Source organism: Ahaetulla prasina, chromosome 1 (assembly GCF_028640845.1).
Source record: "Ahaetulla prasina isolate Xishuangbanna chromosome 1, ASM2864084v1, whole genome shotgun sequence".
NCBI classification, from domain to species: Eukaryota; Metazoa; Chordata; class Lepidosauria; order Squamata; family Colubridae; genus Ahaetulla; species Ahaetulla prasina.
The window spans coordinates 239,441,180-239,459,764 of NC_080539.1; the positions used below are offsets into that span (position 1 = coordinate 239,441,180).

Sequence of the window (18,585 nt, forward strand, 5' to 3'; positions counted from 1 at the left end):
TGTCAGAAGGTCACAAAAGGTGATCATATGATCCCAACACACTGCAAGTGTCATAAATATAATGCAGTTGCCAACATCCAAATTTTTTTTTATTGAAAAAGTTTAAAAAAAAACAAAAACATTTCCCCCCCCTTTTTTTCCCCCTCCCTCCCAGAAAACCCCTTTCCCCCCTCCCTTCCCACCCCCCCGGCTTTCCGGGTCAATCACAAGGTACATAATACATAACTTGTATTATACCAAGGTACAATACATAAACCAAACATAGAATAAAATTTTCCCTTCCAATCCAATTAACCTCATCCAAAGCTTTTCATCTCCCAACCCCCTCCCCATTACATAAAATAACTTCCTAATTATTCAAAGGCAATCTGATATTTCTTAATCTGATATCTGTTTTGTAGATAATCAATCCATTTTTTCCATTCAATTAAATATCTTTCCTGCATATTGTCTTTTTAAAAAGCTGAGATTTTAGCCATCTCAGCCAAATTAATGACTTTCAGTATCCATTCTTCTATTGTAGGTACCTCTTCTTTCTTCCAGTATTGTCCAATCAACAGTCTTGCTGCTGTTATTAAATTCAGAATCAGTTTAGTCTCAATCCCTGTACAATCCATTATAATTCCCAAAAGGAAAAATTGTGGCAGGAACTTTATCTTCTTCTTCAGTACATTTTGAATAATCCACCAAATTCTTATCCAAAAGGCCTTAATTTTCTTGCAAGTCCACCAAATATGAAAATATGTAGCGTCATCACAATCACACCTCCAACATTTCGCTTGGATATTAGGATACATACATGATAATTTTTGGGATCTAAGTGCCATCTATAAAACATCTTATAAAAATTTTCCTTAAATTCTGTGCTTGTGTAAACTTAACATTTCTAACCCAGATTTTCTCCCATGTTTCCAACATTATTGGTTCCTGAATATTCTGTGCCCATTTTATCATACAATCCTTTACCAAATCCTTTTCGAATCTATTTCAAGCAACACATTATACAATCTCTTTATATGCTCCTGGGTCTGATTTCTAATTTGCTTTATTAAATTTTCCTCCTTTGCATTATACCAATTTTTGATCTTCTTTCCATCTAGCACTTATTTGCCCATATTGAAACCAAGTATAATTCCTCCCTTCTTCATTTAATACCTGTAATGATTTTAATTGCAATCTACCTCCTTCAGCATACAAAAGTTCTTTATAAGTAATCATTTCCTGTTTCTGTTCTATATTTATATTCTCTATTGCATGTCTGGGGCTCGCCCATATGGGAATCTTGTAATCTAATTTATAAGAATATTTTTCCAGACCAAAAGAGCACTTCTCAACACATGATTCTTAAAAGCCCTATCCACTTTTTTTTCATAAAATAAATACGCATGCCATCCATATAACAAGTCATAACCTTCTATATTCAAAATTCTTTCCTCTGTTAAATTAAACCAGTCACTTATTACTGAAAGGGCTACTGCTTCATAATATAGTTTAAAGTTAGGCATTCTTAAACCACCTCTTTCCCGTGAGTCCTGTATTATTTTCATTTTAACCCTCGCCTTTTTACCCTGCCATATAAATTTATTAATCCCAATCTGCCAATCTTCCAAATTTTTATCCTTTTTAATTATTGGTATCATCTGGAACAGAAACAAAAATCTAGGTAACACATTCATTTTAATAGCCGCAATCCTTCCCAATAGCGACAACTGCAATTTTTTCCAGACACTCATATCATTCTGAACTTTTTGCCATAGCAAGTCATAATTATTCTTATAAAGTTTCTTGTTCGATGAGCTAATATAAACCCCTAAGTATTTAACCTTTTTTACCACCTCAAATCCTGTCATTTCCTCTAGTTTTTGTTTCTGTTGTATAGACATATTTTTGATTATCACTTTTGTTTTATTCTGATTTATTTTAAATCCTGATACCTTTCCATATTTATCAATTGCTTCCAACAAAAATCTACTTGAATTTATAGGATTTGTTAAAGTAACCACTACATCATCTGCAAAAGCTCTAACTTTATACTCATATTGTCTAATCTTAATTCCCTCTATTTTACCAACATCCAAATTTTGATCATATGATCATGGGGATGTTGCAACAGTCGCAAGTGTGACAAACGGTCATAAGTTGATTTTTTCAGTGTCATAACTGTGATCCAGAGGTGGAATTTAATTTTTTTTTACTACCAGTTCTGTGGGCGTGGCTTGGTGGGCATGGCTCCAGAACCTGTCAGAACCTGCTGAATAGCGCCCCTGCTTTAAACGGTCACTAAATGAATGGTTGTAAGTTGAGGATTATCTGTAACAAGGGAAGGTCAGTATAGTACAAGTATTTGTTTTCTGAAAATAATGTATACTATTGTTGTTCCATTACAATACTGTTTTTACATTCACTAAATAGGCAGGTAAATCAAAGTAATTGGGGAACAAGTTAAACAGGTAATGTTTCTTGCTCTTTATGTGATGTATTTTTAGCTGTTGTCCTAGCAGCTTATTTAATCATGTATCTGCTATTACACAATATGGTTGGGAAAGGGAAGATTTTTTTTTTAAAGCAGCAGTTCTCTGGCCAAAATTAAATCTTAACCTTTTTTTTAATGTAATGGAAAGGCTGAGCTCATAGTGCTCACTGCCAGCTTTTAAATATAAGTCTCCCAAACTTTGAAATTTCTTTATAAAAATAACAAACAAATGAAACATCATATCCACAAGAATCTGCAAGATTCTTCTTTCCTGTTTTGGACAACCACTTAAACCAACATTTAAGGAATTGGAGACAAATTTGTTTTGTCTTGCTCTTCCCTACTGATAATTCTTTTTAAAAGTAAATTGGTTACTGTCTAAATCTTGGGCATTTATTAGCTTATACTGTTTCTTCCCCCCACCCCCCACCCCCGCTTTTAATTCCATACTGAAATTCATCCCTGAACAAAGAGATATAATTACTGCAACACACAATTTTCCTTAATTTCAAAAGTCTAAAATCAAACTTAGGGAACTCTTGTGTATACGTTATAAATATAGACAGCTGCTAACAGCTACGATGATATGAATGCACTATTCAGGCTGCTGTAAACATCCATGATCCAATGGAAGAAAACAAATGCCACATCCAGAAAGAGTGGAATTCTTATTTGCTATGAGGGGCAACTTTAAACTTCCCAGAAATATGCTATATTTGATCTGGTTGCAGCTACTCTTATCTTTTTCAGATGGAGGGAGATGTGTGAGAAATCAATGGTTGAAACACATTTTTTCTTTAGCAAAATACCCTTGATACCCAACCTGGTTTTCTACCTCCTCCGATTTTTTTTTTTTAAATGGTCTGGGAGATTGGATACCATCCTGATTTATCTCTTTAAATTTTGGGAGATTTTGGGATACCATTATTTCTTTAAATTCTGAAAGCCTGTTTACAAAACGAGTGGGAACTGAAGCTGCCCCTTGCACCAAATATGAAAGGTTGGATACTGCTTCTTGCAAATTTTAGTTAAAATGGTTTTAGTTATAACAACAATTGTAAATGCCCTAACAGAATTTTGGGAAATTTCTAACCTTATTGTTTTTACTATATAAATATTTTAATTTTATATTAAAATTATGTATTATTTTAATGCATTGTAGCACTTTTTGTTAAGGCCTGAAGTAGGAGGCCCTTAACTTGAATCTCCTTCCAAAGCTCCTTTTGATTGGGCAGAAGATAAACATAGTAGCCACACAGGCCTTTACACAACTCTGGCTCATGTGCCAGTTCCAGAGGTATTTGCAACAGAATGACTTAGCCCCAGTATAATTCATGTCTTCATCATTACCCAGTGGACCATTGTTCCCCATGGGACAGTCTTTAAAGACCATCAGGGAGCTCAAGTTGTTTTAAAATGCAATGCCCCACTTGTAAGCTGACATACATTGTGAGGAGCGTATCACATTTGTGTTGTAGACTTGCTTTTAACATGTATCCAAGTCTAAGTCAATTTCTAGGACCACACTATTCTACCTGAATCAACCCAATTGACATGATTGTTTCAGGAGGAAGATGCTGGTTTTAATCCCACTTTCTTAAAATTGGGGACTTTGTGTAGTTTGATTATGATTATGATTACACATGTTATTGATATACAAGACATTATTAACATATACATATGCTCATGGCAATACTTCATTAAAGTTATAATGTATATAAACTTAAATCAGAGGAGATGGGTGTTCCTGTGTACTTTAGATCAAGTTTTTTATATGTCTGGCTGGTTTAGCAATAGCACTAGTTAGCATACTGCCCCCGACAATCTGGGCCCTTATTTTACCGACCTTGAAATGATGGAAGGCTGAGTCAACCTTGCGCTGATGAGAATCGAACTGCTGGAGTAAGCAATGAATTAGCTTGCAGTACTGCATTCTAACCACTGGGCCACCATGGTTTACAAAATCCTTTGTAAATCCTCTGGAAACAAGTTATTGTTTATTTTTGTGAAGGAAGGAAGGAAGGAAGGAAGGAAGGAAGGAAGGAAGGAAGGAAGGAAGGAAGGAAGGAAGGAAGGAAGGAAGGAAGGAAGGAAGGTCTAAATATAGGCTTTTGAGTTGACTGGCCAGATGATACTGAATAAGGCATAAAATATTGCAGTTTCAGTATAGGAATCTACGCATAAACATACTCACCATATGCAGTCATTGTCCCAACGTAAGGTCCATCCACTACATTTCTGTTTTCTTCTGCTAATGCTTTTATGTATCTTTTACTGAGATCCAGTATTTGTTCACGAAGCACTGAACTGCTTTCATGCTGAGTCTTCTGTTGAATAGTAAAATGCAGAAGCATCATTCCCCAAATAAAGCCAAAAGTCACCAGAAAGAAGCCAAGTTTCTGAGAGGACAATTTCCATGGAGTGAAGAGTGCCATGGCCGTTTCAACACTTCTGGAGTCCTTTGGAAAGATTTTGCAGCTCAAACTCCCAGTGCAGGCCACACAAATCACAATTTTGAAGTTACAGATTCTGGCTTGTTAGTCAGCATGCTTTCTCCATTCAATTCCATCCTCCTGCTGAAAGAGAAAAGAAGCATATGGTGATTTAAAGAAATAAAATCCTTTCCTTCCCAGCTGGCTTTATATTTATTTATTTAACTCACTCCCCACCTCTGAGTAGCACAATATATTTCCTCAGTGAATTGGCAGTTGTTGCAACTCCCTATTTTATGACATGAGTAAGAATATCAGAGTCAAGACCATATTTGGAACGACATCAAAAGATGTGTGTCACTAATTGTAGAATCTACCTTTTCAAGAACTTGAACTCAGTTTAACAATGTTTTCAGTTTTCATTTCTACAGAGAGCTTTTTCACATGGTAGCAACACAGTGGCATTTTTTTTAGAAGGATATGACTGCAAAGCATTCAATTTAATTTCAGTTTCATTGTAGAAGTCTGAAGTTTTGTTAAAAACAATGGCATATCAAAAAAGTTTTCAGCAAACCTTTCAAAAGGAAAAACAATTATAATATAAAAAAGCTTTCCTTAACATCCTTTCTTAAATTTCAGTTTTAAGAGTATTTAAGATCTCACTGACACTTCTCTAAAAATAAGTTCGGAATGAATCTTGGGTTTTCCCCAATTTACGTAATCTTTTTCTAAGCTTCACTTTACAGATTGACTTACACTCCCGAAGTGTGAAATATAATTACAAAAATATATAATCTACCTACATTTCAGGGAAATTATGCGTTCATATCATAAATGTAAATAGCTGCAATGATCTGTGAAGGCGTCATTTGGGTATATTATTTGTTTATTTAAATGAATTCATATGGCTGCCCAGCTCATAATGCATCTCTGGGTGGACTTAAAGTCAGTTTCTGGGTTCCAGAAGATCCTACATTCTACTGCCATTCAAGCCCCCCCAAAAAACCCCTCTTTGCATATAAATATATTATCACTAATATGCATGGCTAAAAGAGACTTGGCAGTATTCAGGAACACTACAGTTAAATAAATAATTTTGATTAATAAGAAAATTATCTAAATTATCTAAAATTAAGAATAGCCATGATGATCCATAAGAAAAAAGTTGCAGAGGCTGCCTGTTGACTTCTAAGTATAATTTCAGATGATAGTCATTGCCTTTAATCCCCTTCATGAAATAGGCCCTAGTTATCTAAGGGGCAGCCTATCTCTAGCTGTCTGTGGGAGTGTCCATATTCCTCATGTTATTAGGAAATTCTTGAAGATCTGGAGCTTAGAAAAAGATTGGGGAAACCCCAATTTCCTCCAGGCCGCCAGAACAGGGTGAATATGGAGCCTCCTTTTGGTTTTGTTGTATTTTGGTTTGATTTTTTATTTTATTTTGCTTTTTCAACTTTTGAACTTCCTGATTTGAAGTATTTTTCTTTTAATGAGTTGGTTTTTGCTTGTAAGACACCTGGTCATTTGGGACTCAGACATCCTAAAAATGAAATGAAATAAAATATAGTATCTTTAACAAATAATTTTCACTTCCAGTAAAAAAAAACCCCGTCTCATTTTTGTTGAGAATGTTATTGAACAATCATGTATCAACACGGTAATGAATCTAACAAATAGGCAATTCCTTAACTACAGTATGTATTTTGAAATGTCTGCAGTTTTCTGCCAAACCTATGGTATTTTCTTACATCGCTGAACCCTACAAAATGGAATCCATCACAAAACACTTGCCTATTATGTTCACAACCGTCCTGCCTTTTAAAGTAAATGATGCACTACTTTATGTAGAGTCCAGGATAATAGAAGGCCATTTCACATTAGACAACTCCTATACCAGTGATGACTAAGCTTTTTGCCATTGCGTTCCAAAAATGGGGGGAGTGTGGGGGGGTCATGCGCATGCGTGCCCACACCCATAATTTAATGCGCCCCACCCCCCGTGCATCGATCCCCTTGCGCTCCCTCCACTTTTGGCGTGTGATGGCACGATGGGTCCAGTAGGTTTTTCACCCTCCCCAGACTCCAGAGGCTTTCTTGGAAACTGGCGAGGGCAAAAACGGCCTTCCCCACCCCCCTGGAGGCCCTCCGGAGGCCGGAAACAGCCCATTTCCTGACTTCTGGTGAGACCAAAAGGCCCGAAAATCAGTTGGCCAGTGCGTGCATGCATGATGGAGCTGAGCTAGGACAATGCTTGTGTGTCCACAGATATGGCTCCGCGTGCCACTTGTGGCACATGTGCCATAGGTTCGCAATCACGGCCCTATACTAAATGAAGCCAATAAATAAATTGGGTTGGCTTCTATTTGAAGAAATATTCCCAGAGAAAGTAGCTAAGTGAGAGGCTATACCTTTCTCAGGTTCTCTCTCCTCAACTAGGTTAAAACACTAAAATATCTATTCCATAACAAGCAGAGCTAAATCAGTTTTATTTCCATATGAATTTTAAAATCTGGATGTAACTTCAAGTTAGCTCAATATGGAGGAGGAGTCAGGATTTTTGGTAGAGCAGTCATATTAGGTTGCAAGTATTTAGGTGTAGGGTTGCAAAAGCTTAACTTAAAGAGGCCCCATCTACAAAACAGAAAACATTGCCCAGAATATAGAGTATACTGATACTGAAAAGAATTTGTGAAGCTATAATTCAGAGCAGGAGGATTAACTAATCTCACATCTTGCTCATGAGACCCAAACCCCAGACTTATCTAACCATACTGTCACTAATGTCCCAGAGTCAGTTTACTCAAGAAATTACAAGGCAAAGCAGATGACAATCACTAGTGCCCAAATAATATAGTAATAACTTATGAAAATACTTTGAAGTCAGATCAAAGCCATTAGTCCTGCAGGAAGTAGCTACTCTGCCTCCCATTACAAGCTGAAGAAAATTGTCTCTAGCTCTCTAGTAAAGTCACTGAAATTTCTCTGGAATACAGCTGTAAATTTTTAAAAAGCTATTTTCTTTAAGATATTTCTGAAACATATTTCTCTTGGGACTCACATGCGCAATTGTGAAGGATACCAGAGGCTATAGTTCAGCAAGATCTGCTGGGTCAAAGATTTCCTATCCAGGAATTAAAAGATGCTAACTATATTTTTCAAAGAGTTTTATCTGATTTGAGAGCCCTTCAAGTGTGTGGGCCTCAGCTCACAAAATTCCTTTGTCTGGCCATGGCTGAGAGTACAGTACTGAAAGTTGAAAACCACATGTCTGGACATTGCCAGGGTGGAAAAGTCTTTTATAAACAAACATTTCAAATGTCTTTTTTTTAAAGGCAACTAAAACTCCTCTTACTACCTAAAGTACAGAAGTGATCTGCAGAATATCCAATAGAACAGCTGGAAAAAGACAATTGGGACAAAGGTGAGAGGGTCCGTGCATTTTATTTATATCTTTTCCCATTGAAAAAAAAGCTTGCATTTGGGTAAATTGCACTGAGTGTTTGTTTATCAATTTTGGCTCATGATATATTTGGAAAGAATAGAAATGATTTTTTTAAATTGCCGGTAATACAAACCCCTTTAAACTGACTCTTAAATTAAGTCTCTAATCAGATTAGCAACAAAAGACCAGAGAGTTTCATCTGGATGATCAGCAGGAAGCCATCATAATCACTCTTGAATAAAATTCTGATAAAGTGTTCTAGCCTTAGAGCTTTCTTACAAATTAAACTCTGCATTGTTTCTAACGAAGACATTAATGCACCCGATCCATTGATAGGCAAGTTTTTGCATCATTTGTATTATTCTATGATTCTGATAATTCTTCTCTTCTTAAATCTTATTGTCATTATTGCTCGGTTCCCAAACTGCTTGTTATTTAGTCTTAATATCACCAAGGTGCTTATAGCAAGGTCTTTGATAGTCACACTTAAAAATTAATCTATAAAGTGGTGTTTAAATTTGGGGAGCATTTAGACTTCATTTCTCATTCAACAGATTTTACTAGGTATTTCAGCATCTATTTTATATTATAATTATCTGTGTAGCTGCACTGTAGCATGGTTTCAGACTACAAATGGAGCTGCAAGCTATTTTTCATCATTCTCCGTGTGGTTCAAATTTGCAGTTAATCAAAGTTAATTGAGTGATTTGCCTTTAAAACTAAAGATAGGATGACTATATAAAGGCATTTTGCATTTCAATCAACATATGCCTCACTTTCCACAATGTTTAAATTAGTAAGTTTTCATGCAATGTCTTTTGTTTAACAGGTTCTCCCAGATTTTAGTCCTGTAGCAACTTTTCAGAAAGTTTTCACCAAATCAATAAAACTAGAACTAATAGTATAAACTATTAAGCATTTCACCTATTTTTCTTTATTTTTATACTGTTTGTCATACAGGTTGGTGGAGTAGCAATATTTTCAATCTTTAAAACCAAAATGAAATGAGAATTTAAAGGTGCAATACATTTCATTCAAAAACTAAAATAACAAGCTATTCAGCATTAGCTGTGCTTTGATTTAGATATTAAAATTTGCCAAACATTAGTCTTCTACTTTACAGCATATCCCGTAATGTGGTTTCACTCACATATATAAAATGCATGTCTTTTTAAGGGTTTCACAAGAAACTTATGATCACACACCTGATGTGCCTTACCTTTTAATGATTTCCCTCACTGATTTCCTCTTTAGTTAAAAAAATATACAGTAACATATATTATAATCATATGGTGCAGAACAGGGAAATAGTCCATTAATTTTCTGCTTCTATCAGAATCCATATGCTGAGGTATAAAAGAGAATATCTATATCTATATCTATATATCTATATATCTGTATCTGTATCTATATCTATATCTATATCTATATCTATATAGTACAGGTTATATCATATTACTTCATCAGATAATGAAATGTCTGGAAGCAAACAACCAAGCTCAGAGAACACCAAGGTCTCCCTGGGTTAAGATAGCAAAACCATTTCATATGTAATGTGCTACAAAGCTTTGAGAGTCACTGCCGACATGCCTTATTTTTTTGGGAATTAACTCCCACTATAATTATACTTGAAATCAGATCTCTTTAAGTTTAGAAAAGCACTAAGAATGCTTCTTTTTCTTAGGTCCTTGTGAAGCTATCCTATATCTTTTATTTATTAATATAAGGATGTTTATATTATTATACGTTATAGACATTTTACTCTAGAGGATCCTTGTTTTAAACTGTGATAACGTATAGCATGTCATAAAATTATGGCTGCTTTTATTCTACTTATATACTCCACTTTTTTTTCTTCCATTTAGATTGGAGACTATCTAAAAGACCCTGAGGTTTTTCAGAAGTAGTTTGCCACTGTCTCCTTCCTAGGGTAAGACAAGGTAACTGGCCCAAGGTCACCTAGCTGGCTTTGTGCCCAAAGTGGGGCTAGAATTTGGTTTCTAACCCGATGCCTCAAATACTACACCAAACTGGTTCTCATACTCTGCTGAGCTACATATGAACAATTAAGTTAAAATTAAAATCCATTTTAAAACATCGCCCCTATAGTCAGCAACGATTAGTGGAGTAAAATCTGTAGGGAGTCCTAAAGGTTACAGACTTATTTGTATTTTTCAACAGAAAATATATTATCTCTCATCAATTATTTAATGAATGTGACATAAAACAAGTAGACAAAGCTCTATACCAACCTGACAGAAAAAGCAACCATCAAATAATTGAATAATATAATTAAATCTCTTAACTATAATTGATTAAAAGTGCAATTTAGTCAACTAAAGTTTGCTGAGTTAAATAAAACAAGTTTTTATGCTATATATGTGTATTTGTTAACTTATTATGGTCAAGATGTCAACTGGGACTTCCAGTGGCTCCGCTCTCTCCGAAGGACGCCCTAAGGGCGCCCGCGCTGGGATTCTGTAAAAAAGCTGGCGAAAACAGCGAATATCAGCTGTTCGCCAGCTGAAAGTACTTTCCCCGGTAAAGGGGAAGGGAAAGAGCAGAAGAAGGATAGGTAGAACTCTCTAGAGGCCCCGCTTGGGGAACTCGAAGGGGAAAGTTCCCTGGAAATCCCTCTGCAGTAGCTCCAGCCCCAGCGTGTCTCTGCTTCATGCAGAAAGAGAAGAGAGCGACCACTTCTGCTTCAAGTGATTGTTATGGATATTTATAAGCAGACAGAATAAACACAGGAGATCAGTCATTTAAATTGCAAGTATTAAATCTGACTTCTATTTTTTTTAAAACTTTTTTTTTCTTCTTTCATCTACAATCAACATAATGAAATAAAATGGTGTTTACTTGCTGAGAACGTGAAAGTGAATGGAGACTTTATCTTATTGTGCTGGACTGTGGACTGTTGGATTATTTTAGTTTGTTTAAGTATTTTATAAGGGGATCTCAGCAAGAACTTTGCCATGAAGGTTCTTTCAGAAGAATGGATTCGTGACTTTATACAGGATTATACAGAAAGAATGTATTTAATTATTCAAAAATACGAATTGATAAAAAATGGAGACATTTTGGATGAGAGTTTGGAGGAAATTAACCAGTGTAATCAGGACTTGGAAAATGGAATGGAGGAGATACAAATAAAAGTGGATAAATATGAAGATATGATCGTGAATAAACAAGTTGATGTAAAGAAGCTTTTTAAAAAAGTTTGGATGAAATGCCTGAATTCGGGAGGCTGTCTCCCGAAACAGAAAAATTCACATGGTTAATGCTTTCCAAGAGTTCTCTTTTTGGACTGATGGAATATACGGCAGTAACTTGTGGATTTTTGGACATAAGGAACTACTAGGAAATATTGCGACTGACTTTTCAAAAGGAGTAATGAAGGAAAGACAGACACTAATGCATCAAAAAAAATGGCAAGAGACAAAAGTATTATCCTTGAAACAAGGTTGTTTTGAAATATTAACAGACAAAAATATTAGTGTCCCTGAAAGACAATATGTGAGGAAGATCTGGAAGAAATGGGTTGATTATATGTTTTATATCTATCATAAAAGACTAGATTATTTGGATTTATACTGGATTTTGACGAGGAAGGACTAAAGTTGAATAGATATTGTAATTTCCTGTATTGAAATTTTATAATGTGTTGTACTGAATTTTAAATAGAATATTCTCGAAAGATCTTATGTAAGAAAGACTTGGGGGAAAAATTATATGGTTATAGAAGCTATAAGGGAGATATTCTCTGAATTGGATTGGATTTTTATGCTTTAGCTGGTTTTAAATACTTTAGGATTAATTTATTTTATTGACTTATATATTTTATTACTGTTTATTGTTAATTTTTTTAAAGGATTTTGGTTATGTAAGGAGGAAGTCAGAGCTAGAGAGGGAAAATTAGTATAATAGTTTTGGGGAAATTTTTTTTAGCATATGTTTGTTTTATTTTTAACTATACCTTGTGCTTGTTCCGGGAAGTCAGAGGAGGGGAGGGGTTTGTGAAGGAGGGGTTGGGGAAAGGGAAAAAATTTTTGTAAAACTTTTGAATAAAAAAAATGTCAAATTCGTTTTTTTTTTTGAAGGATTTTGGTTATGTAAGGAGGAAGTCAGAGCTAGAGAGGGAAAATTAGTATAATAGTTTTGGGGAAATTTTTTTTAGCATATGTTTGTTTTATTTTTAACTATACCTTGTGCTTGTTCCGGGAAGTCAGAGGGGGAGAGAGGAGGGGGTTGTGAAGGGAGGGGGGTTGGGGGGAAAGGGGAAAAAATTTTTTTTGTAAAACTTTTTGAATAAAAAAAAATGTCAAATTCGTTTTGTTTTTTTTAAATGGCCATTGTTAGTAATGTAGTCATCACCATATATCAGTGATGGCTAACCTTTTTGGGACCGAGTACTCAAAGCCCCCCCTGCATGCCCCCCCCGCATGGCAGAGATCCAACAACCAGCTGGCTGGTAGGAGGCGTGTGTGCATACTCTGCAGACTTAAACTGGGGTGACGGCTCAGAGAGGGCGCTGCGTGCCACCTGTGGCATGTGTGCCATAGCTTTGCCATCACAGCCATATGCTGTACTTTTCCACAATTCAGCAACTCCAATTTCACTATGTACTTATAACTGTATAAGTTTTTAATTACAATACATTGTGAATCTGATGAAATGAACAGTATAGGATCAAACATATAAAATAATAATAGATTTATTGTTGTAAAAACTTAGAAAGTACAACAAAATACAGAGTACTAAAAACAAAGAAATCAAATAGGATACAGATTAGGAAATCTTCCATCAATTTATTATTTGAAAGAAGCATAATCAGTTCCATCAAAGTATGCTGTCTCATACTTTACTTCATTATACAATGAAGTGCGTGGGAAAACTGATATCATTAAAGGAACAGCTAAAGACCCGCTAGTAATCTCTTGCTCAAAGGACAATGTGTTCTAGTGTCTCCAAAGTACTATATAATTAAATTGCAAGGGCAGCAAGTGAGTAATGTTTTTTTTCCAATTTTGTATCTTCAAATAGGATGGACTTGATCTCACATAATCTAGTGATAGTGTTACATAACCACTGGTGTAAAGTTGGTATAGGATGGGCAGTTTGACTTGAAAAGACAAGTGCTACCATCACTGATTTGGAAGCTACCTGTGGTTTTGCATGGCAACTAAAATGATCCTGAAAATGGTTTGGAAAATTTAATTGATTATTATTCAAACAATAACCTAATAATGTGTATAGTACTGATCGTCCTCAACTTACAACAATTCATTTAAAGATTGTTCACAATTTCAATGGCACTGAAAAAAAAAAGACTTATGACCGTTTTTCACATTCATGACCATTGCTCAGTTGTGACCGTTTGAATATGGTCACATGATCAAAAATCAAACGCTTGGGAGCTGAATCATATTTAGGATGGTTGCAGTATCCTGAAGTCCTATGATCACATTTGCAACCTTTTTGGTTGCTTTTGCAATCGAGCAAAGTCAATGGGGAATCCAGATTCATTTAAAAACCTTGTTACCAACTTAACAGCTGCAGTGATTCACTTAACAACTCTTGACAAGAAAGGTGTTTAAAATGGGGCAAAATGCACTTAACAACTGTCTTGCTTAGCAACAGAAATGTTGGGTTCAATTGTGGTCGTAATAGAGGACTACCTATAGTGATTTTAAATGTTCCAGGGCAATATAATTATCATCTAAAGCAGGGATGTCAAACTTGGGGGGGGGGAGATGCGTCACGCAAAGGCCATGCCACCCAGTTCCACGAAGGGAAAAAATGTCACAAAAGTCACATGACAGCAGCATGATGCTGCGAGTTTGACACCCATGATCTAAAGCAATAGCCTCCAACATTTTGGGTGCCAGGGACTGGTTCCATGGCAGGTGGTTTTTCTGTGGACTGGGGCTGTGGTTTTGAGAGCTGCCTGGATCATGCGTGTGTGGATGGGGCTTCGCTCGCTTCAGCGGGACAGTTCCTGGCAGACTGCAGACCGGTGCTGGTCCATGGGCCAGGGGTTGGGAACCCCCTTAAAGGTTTCAGAAAATGTGGTTCTTGTGTTATTGTTTTAAAATAATTTTTTTCTGCTCTGTCCTGAATAATAAAACATAAATAATTAAAAAAAGAGCTCAGATGTTTGCTATGCATTTGGTGCTACATCCCACAATGCCCTTCCTGGGTCATATAAACCCAGACTACGCAGACAGCATTAGACTAGAATTAGGCACTAGAATAGTAAATCAGTTCAGCAATACAGAAGTTAGGATAGGCAGATCTATCACTTCTGAGTGTTATTGTACAGTGACAACACGGGTGAGGGCAATTCTCAGTGCAAGTTATTCATTACTGTTTGGCTGAAACTTTACATGCAGGAACAGATATTGCAGAATTCTCTCTAAAAGTCAACATTTCCTACACACCCTTCAATTAAATGCAGCGAGACCTGCAGCTCAGTCCTCAAATTTCTTATGCCTTTTAAGTCCTGTGGTTTGCAATCAAACAGCAAAATAATAGTGTTGAAGGTTTTTTTTCAAAAAGGAAATAAATGGTTTTTCAAAAGGAGATCAAAATTTACATGCAACAGCATATTACATCTCAGGGGTCAAAGATTATCTTCAAAACAAATGTTGCAGTTGTTACCACTCTTATAATAAGATGCTTATTCTAGAGACTTCTTTGCTTTTGATGCATCTTGCTTTACACAGAATAATACAAGCAAAGATGTCAGGTACAGTTAAGATCTTCTTTCTTCAAGAACACAGAAAGCAGTTCCCCGGAATCAAAAGTCAATATTCTTAAAATGGGTAAATTGAGAATTAATTACCCACTGTTTCTTTTTAACTACTTAAGTTTATTGTCCTCAATTGGTATTCAAATATCCAAAATATCCAAAACTAAATTGACAGTAAAGAAAAATATATACTGGACAGACAAAAAAAAAATGGCTAAAAAAAATTGATTAAATACTTTTTAAAAGAGGAATACAAAAAATGAGCACTCACCAATACAGGTATGAAAGTAGCTGAGCACTGACACTACACTCCCTGCAATAAACCAGTGTTTAACTATTGTGCCTTATCATTCATCCAAAGATCCTTTCTCACTGGAGAAAGTTACTACAGTTCTTGACTTACAACCACAATTGGGAGAGAATTTCCATTGCTAAGCAAGATGATTGTTAAGTCAGTTGTGCCTGATTTTACAATCTTTTTTGCTATGATTTTTAAGCGAATCACATGGGCATTAAGTGAATCCACCTCTCATTATTTACTTTGCTTGCCGGAAAGCTGACTGGGAAAGTTACAACTATTCAAAAAATGATTTCTGAAAATAACTTATTATTCTCACTGGTATCCAAGTTAGCTCATGTGCATCTCCAGAAGCTGGGGAAGATACCACTACATTAGATGCCACAAATAGACTTTTTGAAATGTATACAATAAACATAGATATTAAATTCCTAACTTGGAAAATATATGCAGCAAATACCTCCCAGCAAAGAAGACATTTTATTATTTGAAGAAATTAAAATTGGATGTTATTTGTTTGTAAGAAACGCATATAAGAAAGATTAAAAAAATATTTTATTAATGAAAACTTGGTAGAGGAGCTCAGCTGCTTTAAGTTAAAAAAAAGTTGTTTTGTACATAAATCTATGTACCAAAGAATGATATTATGTGATGATCAAGGTAGATATATGGAAGTGGAGATTAATTTTAATAAAAGATAGATCCTTTAGTGGATTTATGCTCTAATAAAAATAAATCTGCAGTTTTCAATGGATTCAATGGAAAATTAATGGACCTGTCATATAAAAATTGGTGCCTAATGGGAGATTGCAATGAAGTAATCTGTCCACAGCAAGCTAGAACATTAACCAAACGAATTAAAATGATGCAAGGCAAGCTACCCAAATATTCTTTGAAATGATGGATAATCTTGAATGAATTGATATATGACATAAAAATGGTGACGCTAAAGAATGTACTTATTTTTCAGAAACACATAGTTCTTTTTCCAGGATAGACATGTTTTGGATTTCCAAAAGTTTGACCACTTGTGTCAACAAAGTTGAAATATTGCCAATGACTTTCTGTGACCATAATTCAGTGACTTTATATAAGAAAAAATTTAGAAGCTGTAGATGGATACCAAATGAAGTATGACTACAGCTTGATTTTACAGAGTACCGTAATGGAAAAAGATTCCTAAAAAAAGAGAGAGAGAGAGAGAGAGAGAGAGAGAGAGAATAACCTCAGTAAGGTTACTGATATTAAAATGGAATGAGATGCCAGCACAGAATTAATAAGAGGACAATTTATTCAGCAGAATAATAAACTGAACCAGAAATATAGGTGAAAGATTCTAAATAATATAAAGATTTTTAAAAAGGACAAACTAATGAGATCTCTGGGGGGAAAAAAATAAACTCCTGCACTGTCATCTTTCTATGTTAATGGTGAGAAAAATGGAAATAAAGTTGAATTTTGTTAAAAAAACAGGAACTTTTGAGTCAGCAAATAAACCAGGGAAATGGCTGGCTTTTAGCCTGAGAAAGAAAAAAAAATGGTATTAACATTATAAAATCAGAAAGCTATGAAGACTGATAATATAAGGATTCAAACAAAATTTTATCAATAGTATGCAATGATATACAAGGGCGGGAGGGGGATTCACCAGTAAGGGCAGATGAATATTTAAAGAAACAAACTTAAACAAAGTGAATAAACTTTGTTCTATTCAGTGAACTTTGAGTCAGCAAATAAACCAGGGAAATGGCTGGCTTTTAGCCTGAGAAAGAAAAAAAAATGGTATTAACATTATAAAATCAGAAAGCTATGAAGACTGATAATATAAGGATTCAAACAAAATTTTATCAATAGTATGCAATGATATACAAGGGCGGGAGGGGGATTCACCAGTAAGGGCAGATGAATATTTAAAGAAACAAACTTAAACAAAGTGAATAAACTTTGTTCTATTCAGTGAACTTTGAGTCAGCAAATAAACCAGGGAAATGGCTGGCTTTTAGCCTGAGAAAGAAAGAAAAATGGTATTAACATTATAAAATCAGAAAGCTATGAAGACTGATAATATAAGGATTCAAACAAAATTTTATCAATAGTATGCAATGATATACAAGGGCGGGAGGGGGATTCACCAGTAAGGGCAGATGAATATTTAAAGAAACAAACTTAAACAAAGTGAATAAACTTTGTTCTATGAGTCAGTGAACTTTGAGTCAGCAAATAAACCAGGGAAATGGCTGGCTTTTAGCCTGAGAAAGAAAAAAAAATGGTATTAACATTATAAAATCAGAAAGCTATGAAGACTGATAATATAAGGATTCAAACAAAATTTTATCAATAGTATGCAATGATATACAAGGGCGGGAGGGGGATTCACCAGTAAGGGCAGATGAATATTTAAAGAAACAAACTTAAACAAAATGAATAAACTTTGTTCTATTCAGTGAACTTTGAGTCAGCAAATAAACCAGGGAAATGGCTGGCTTTTAGCCTGAGAAAGAAAAAAAAATGGTATTAACATTATAAAATCAGAAAGCTATGAAGACTGATAATATAAGGATTCAAACAAAATTTTATCAATAGTATGCAATGATATACAAGGGCGGGAGGGGGATTCACCAGTAAGGGCAGATGAATATTTAAAGAAACAAACTTAAACAAAGTGAATAGATTCACCAACGTGATCTATTAATAACAATAAGGAAAATTTGTCATGCTGTAAAGACAAATGAAAAAATTTAGAGTCCCTGGTCCAGATGGATTATTTGTTTCTTATAAATATTTTGAAGATGAACTTTTATTGCTTTTGGAAAAAATGATGAACTAAATTTTAGATAATGGAAAGATACTGGAAAGTTGGACAGGGCTAGAGATAACACTGTTTCTTAAGGAAAGACAAGATTTGAATTTGTCAAAAAACAACAACAACCACCACCTTATAGGCTGATATCATTACTGAATAATGATTGTAAGAGTTCACAATGATTTTAACTGAAAGGCTGAAAAATGTTTTACAAAATCTTAATCATTAAGACCTACTTTTTTTTTTACCTAAAAGACAATTAAGATACTATAGGTAGTCCTCAACTTACGACCACAATTGAGCCCAAATGTTTTGTTGTTATACGAGATAGTTTTTGAGTTTTGCCCCATTCTATGACTTTTCTCACCACATTTGTTAAGTGAATC

At 35.0% G+C, this 18,585-nt stretch overlaps 1 protein-coding gene across 2 annotated transcripts in view; it reads right to left on the bottom strand.

Moving 5' to 3' along the window:
- MGAT5 (alpha-1,6-mannosylglycoprotein 6-beta-N-acetylglucosaminyltransferase) overlaps window positions 1–18,585 on the bottom strand; it is a 162,888-nt gene that overhangs the window by 74,417 nt on the left and 69,886 nt on the right. For both annotated transcript variants that reach the window (XM_058194097.1, XM_058194089.1), the window contains exon 2: window positions 4,668–5,049. In XM_058194097.1, coding sequence (XP_058050080.1) covers window positions 4,668–4,908 — 241 coding nt within the window. In that variant the 5' untranslated portion in view covers window positions 4,909–5,049. The remainder of the gene's footprint in view (window positions 1–4,667; window positions 5,050–18,585) is intronic.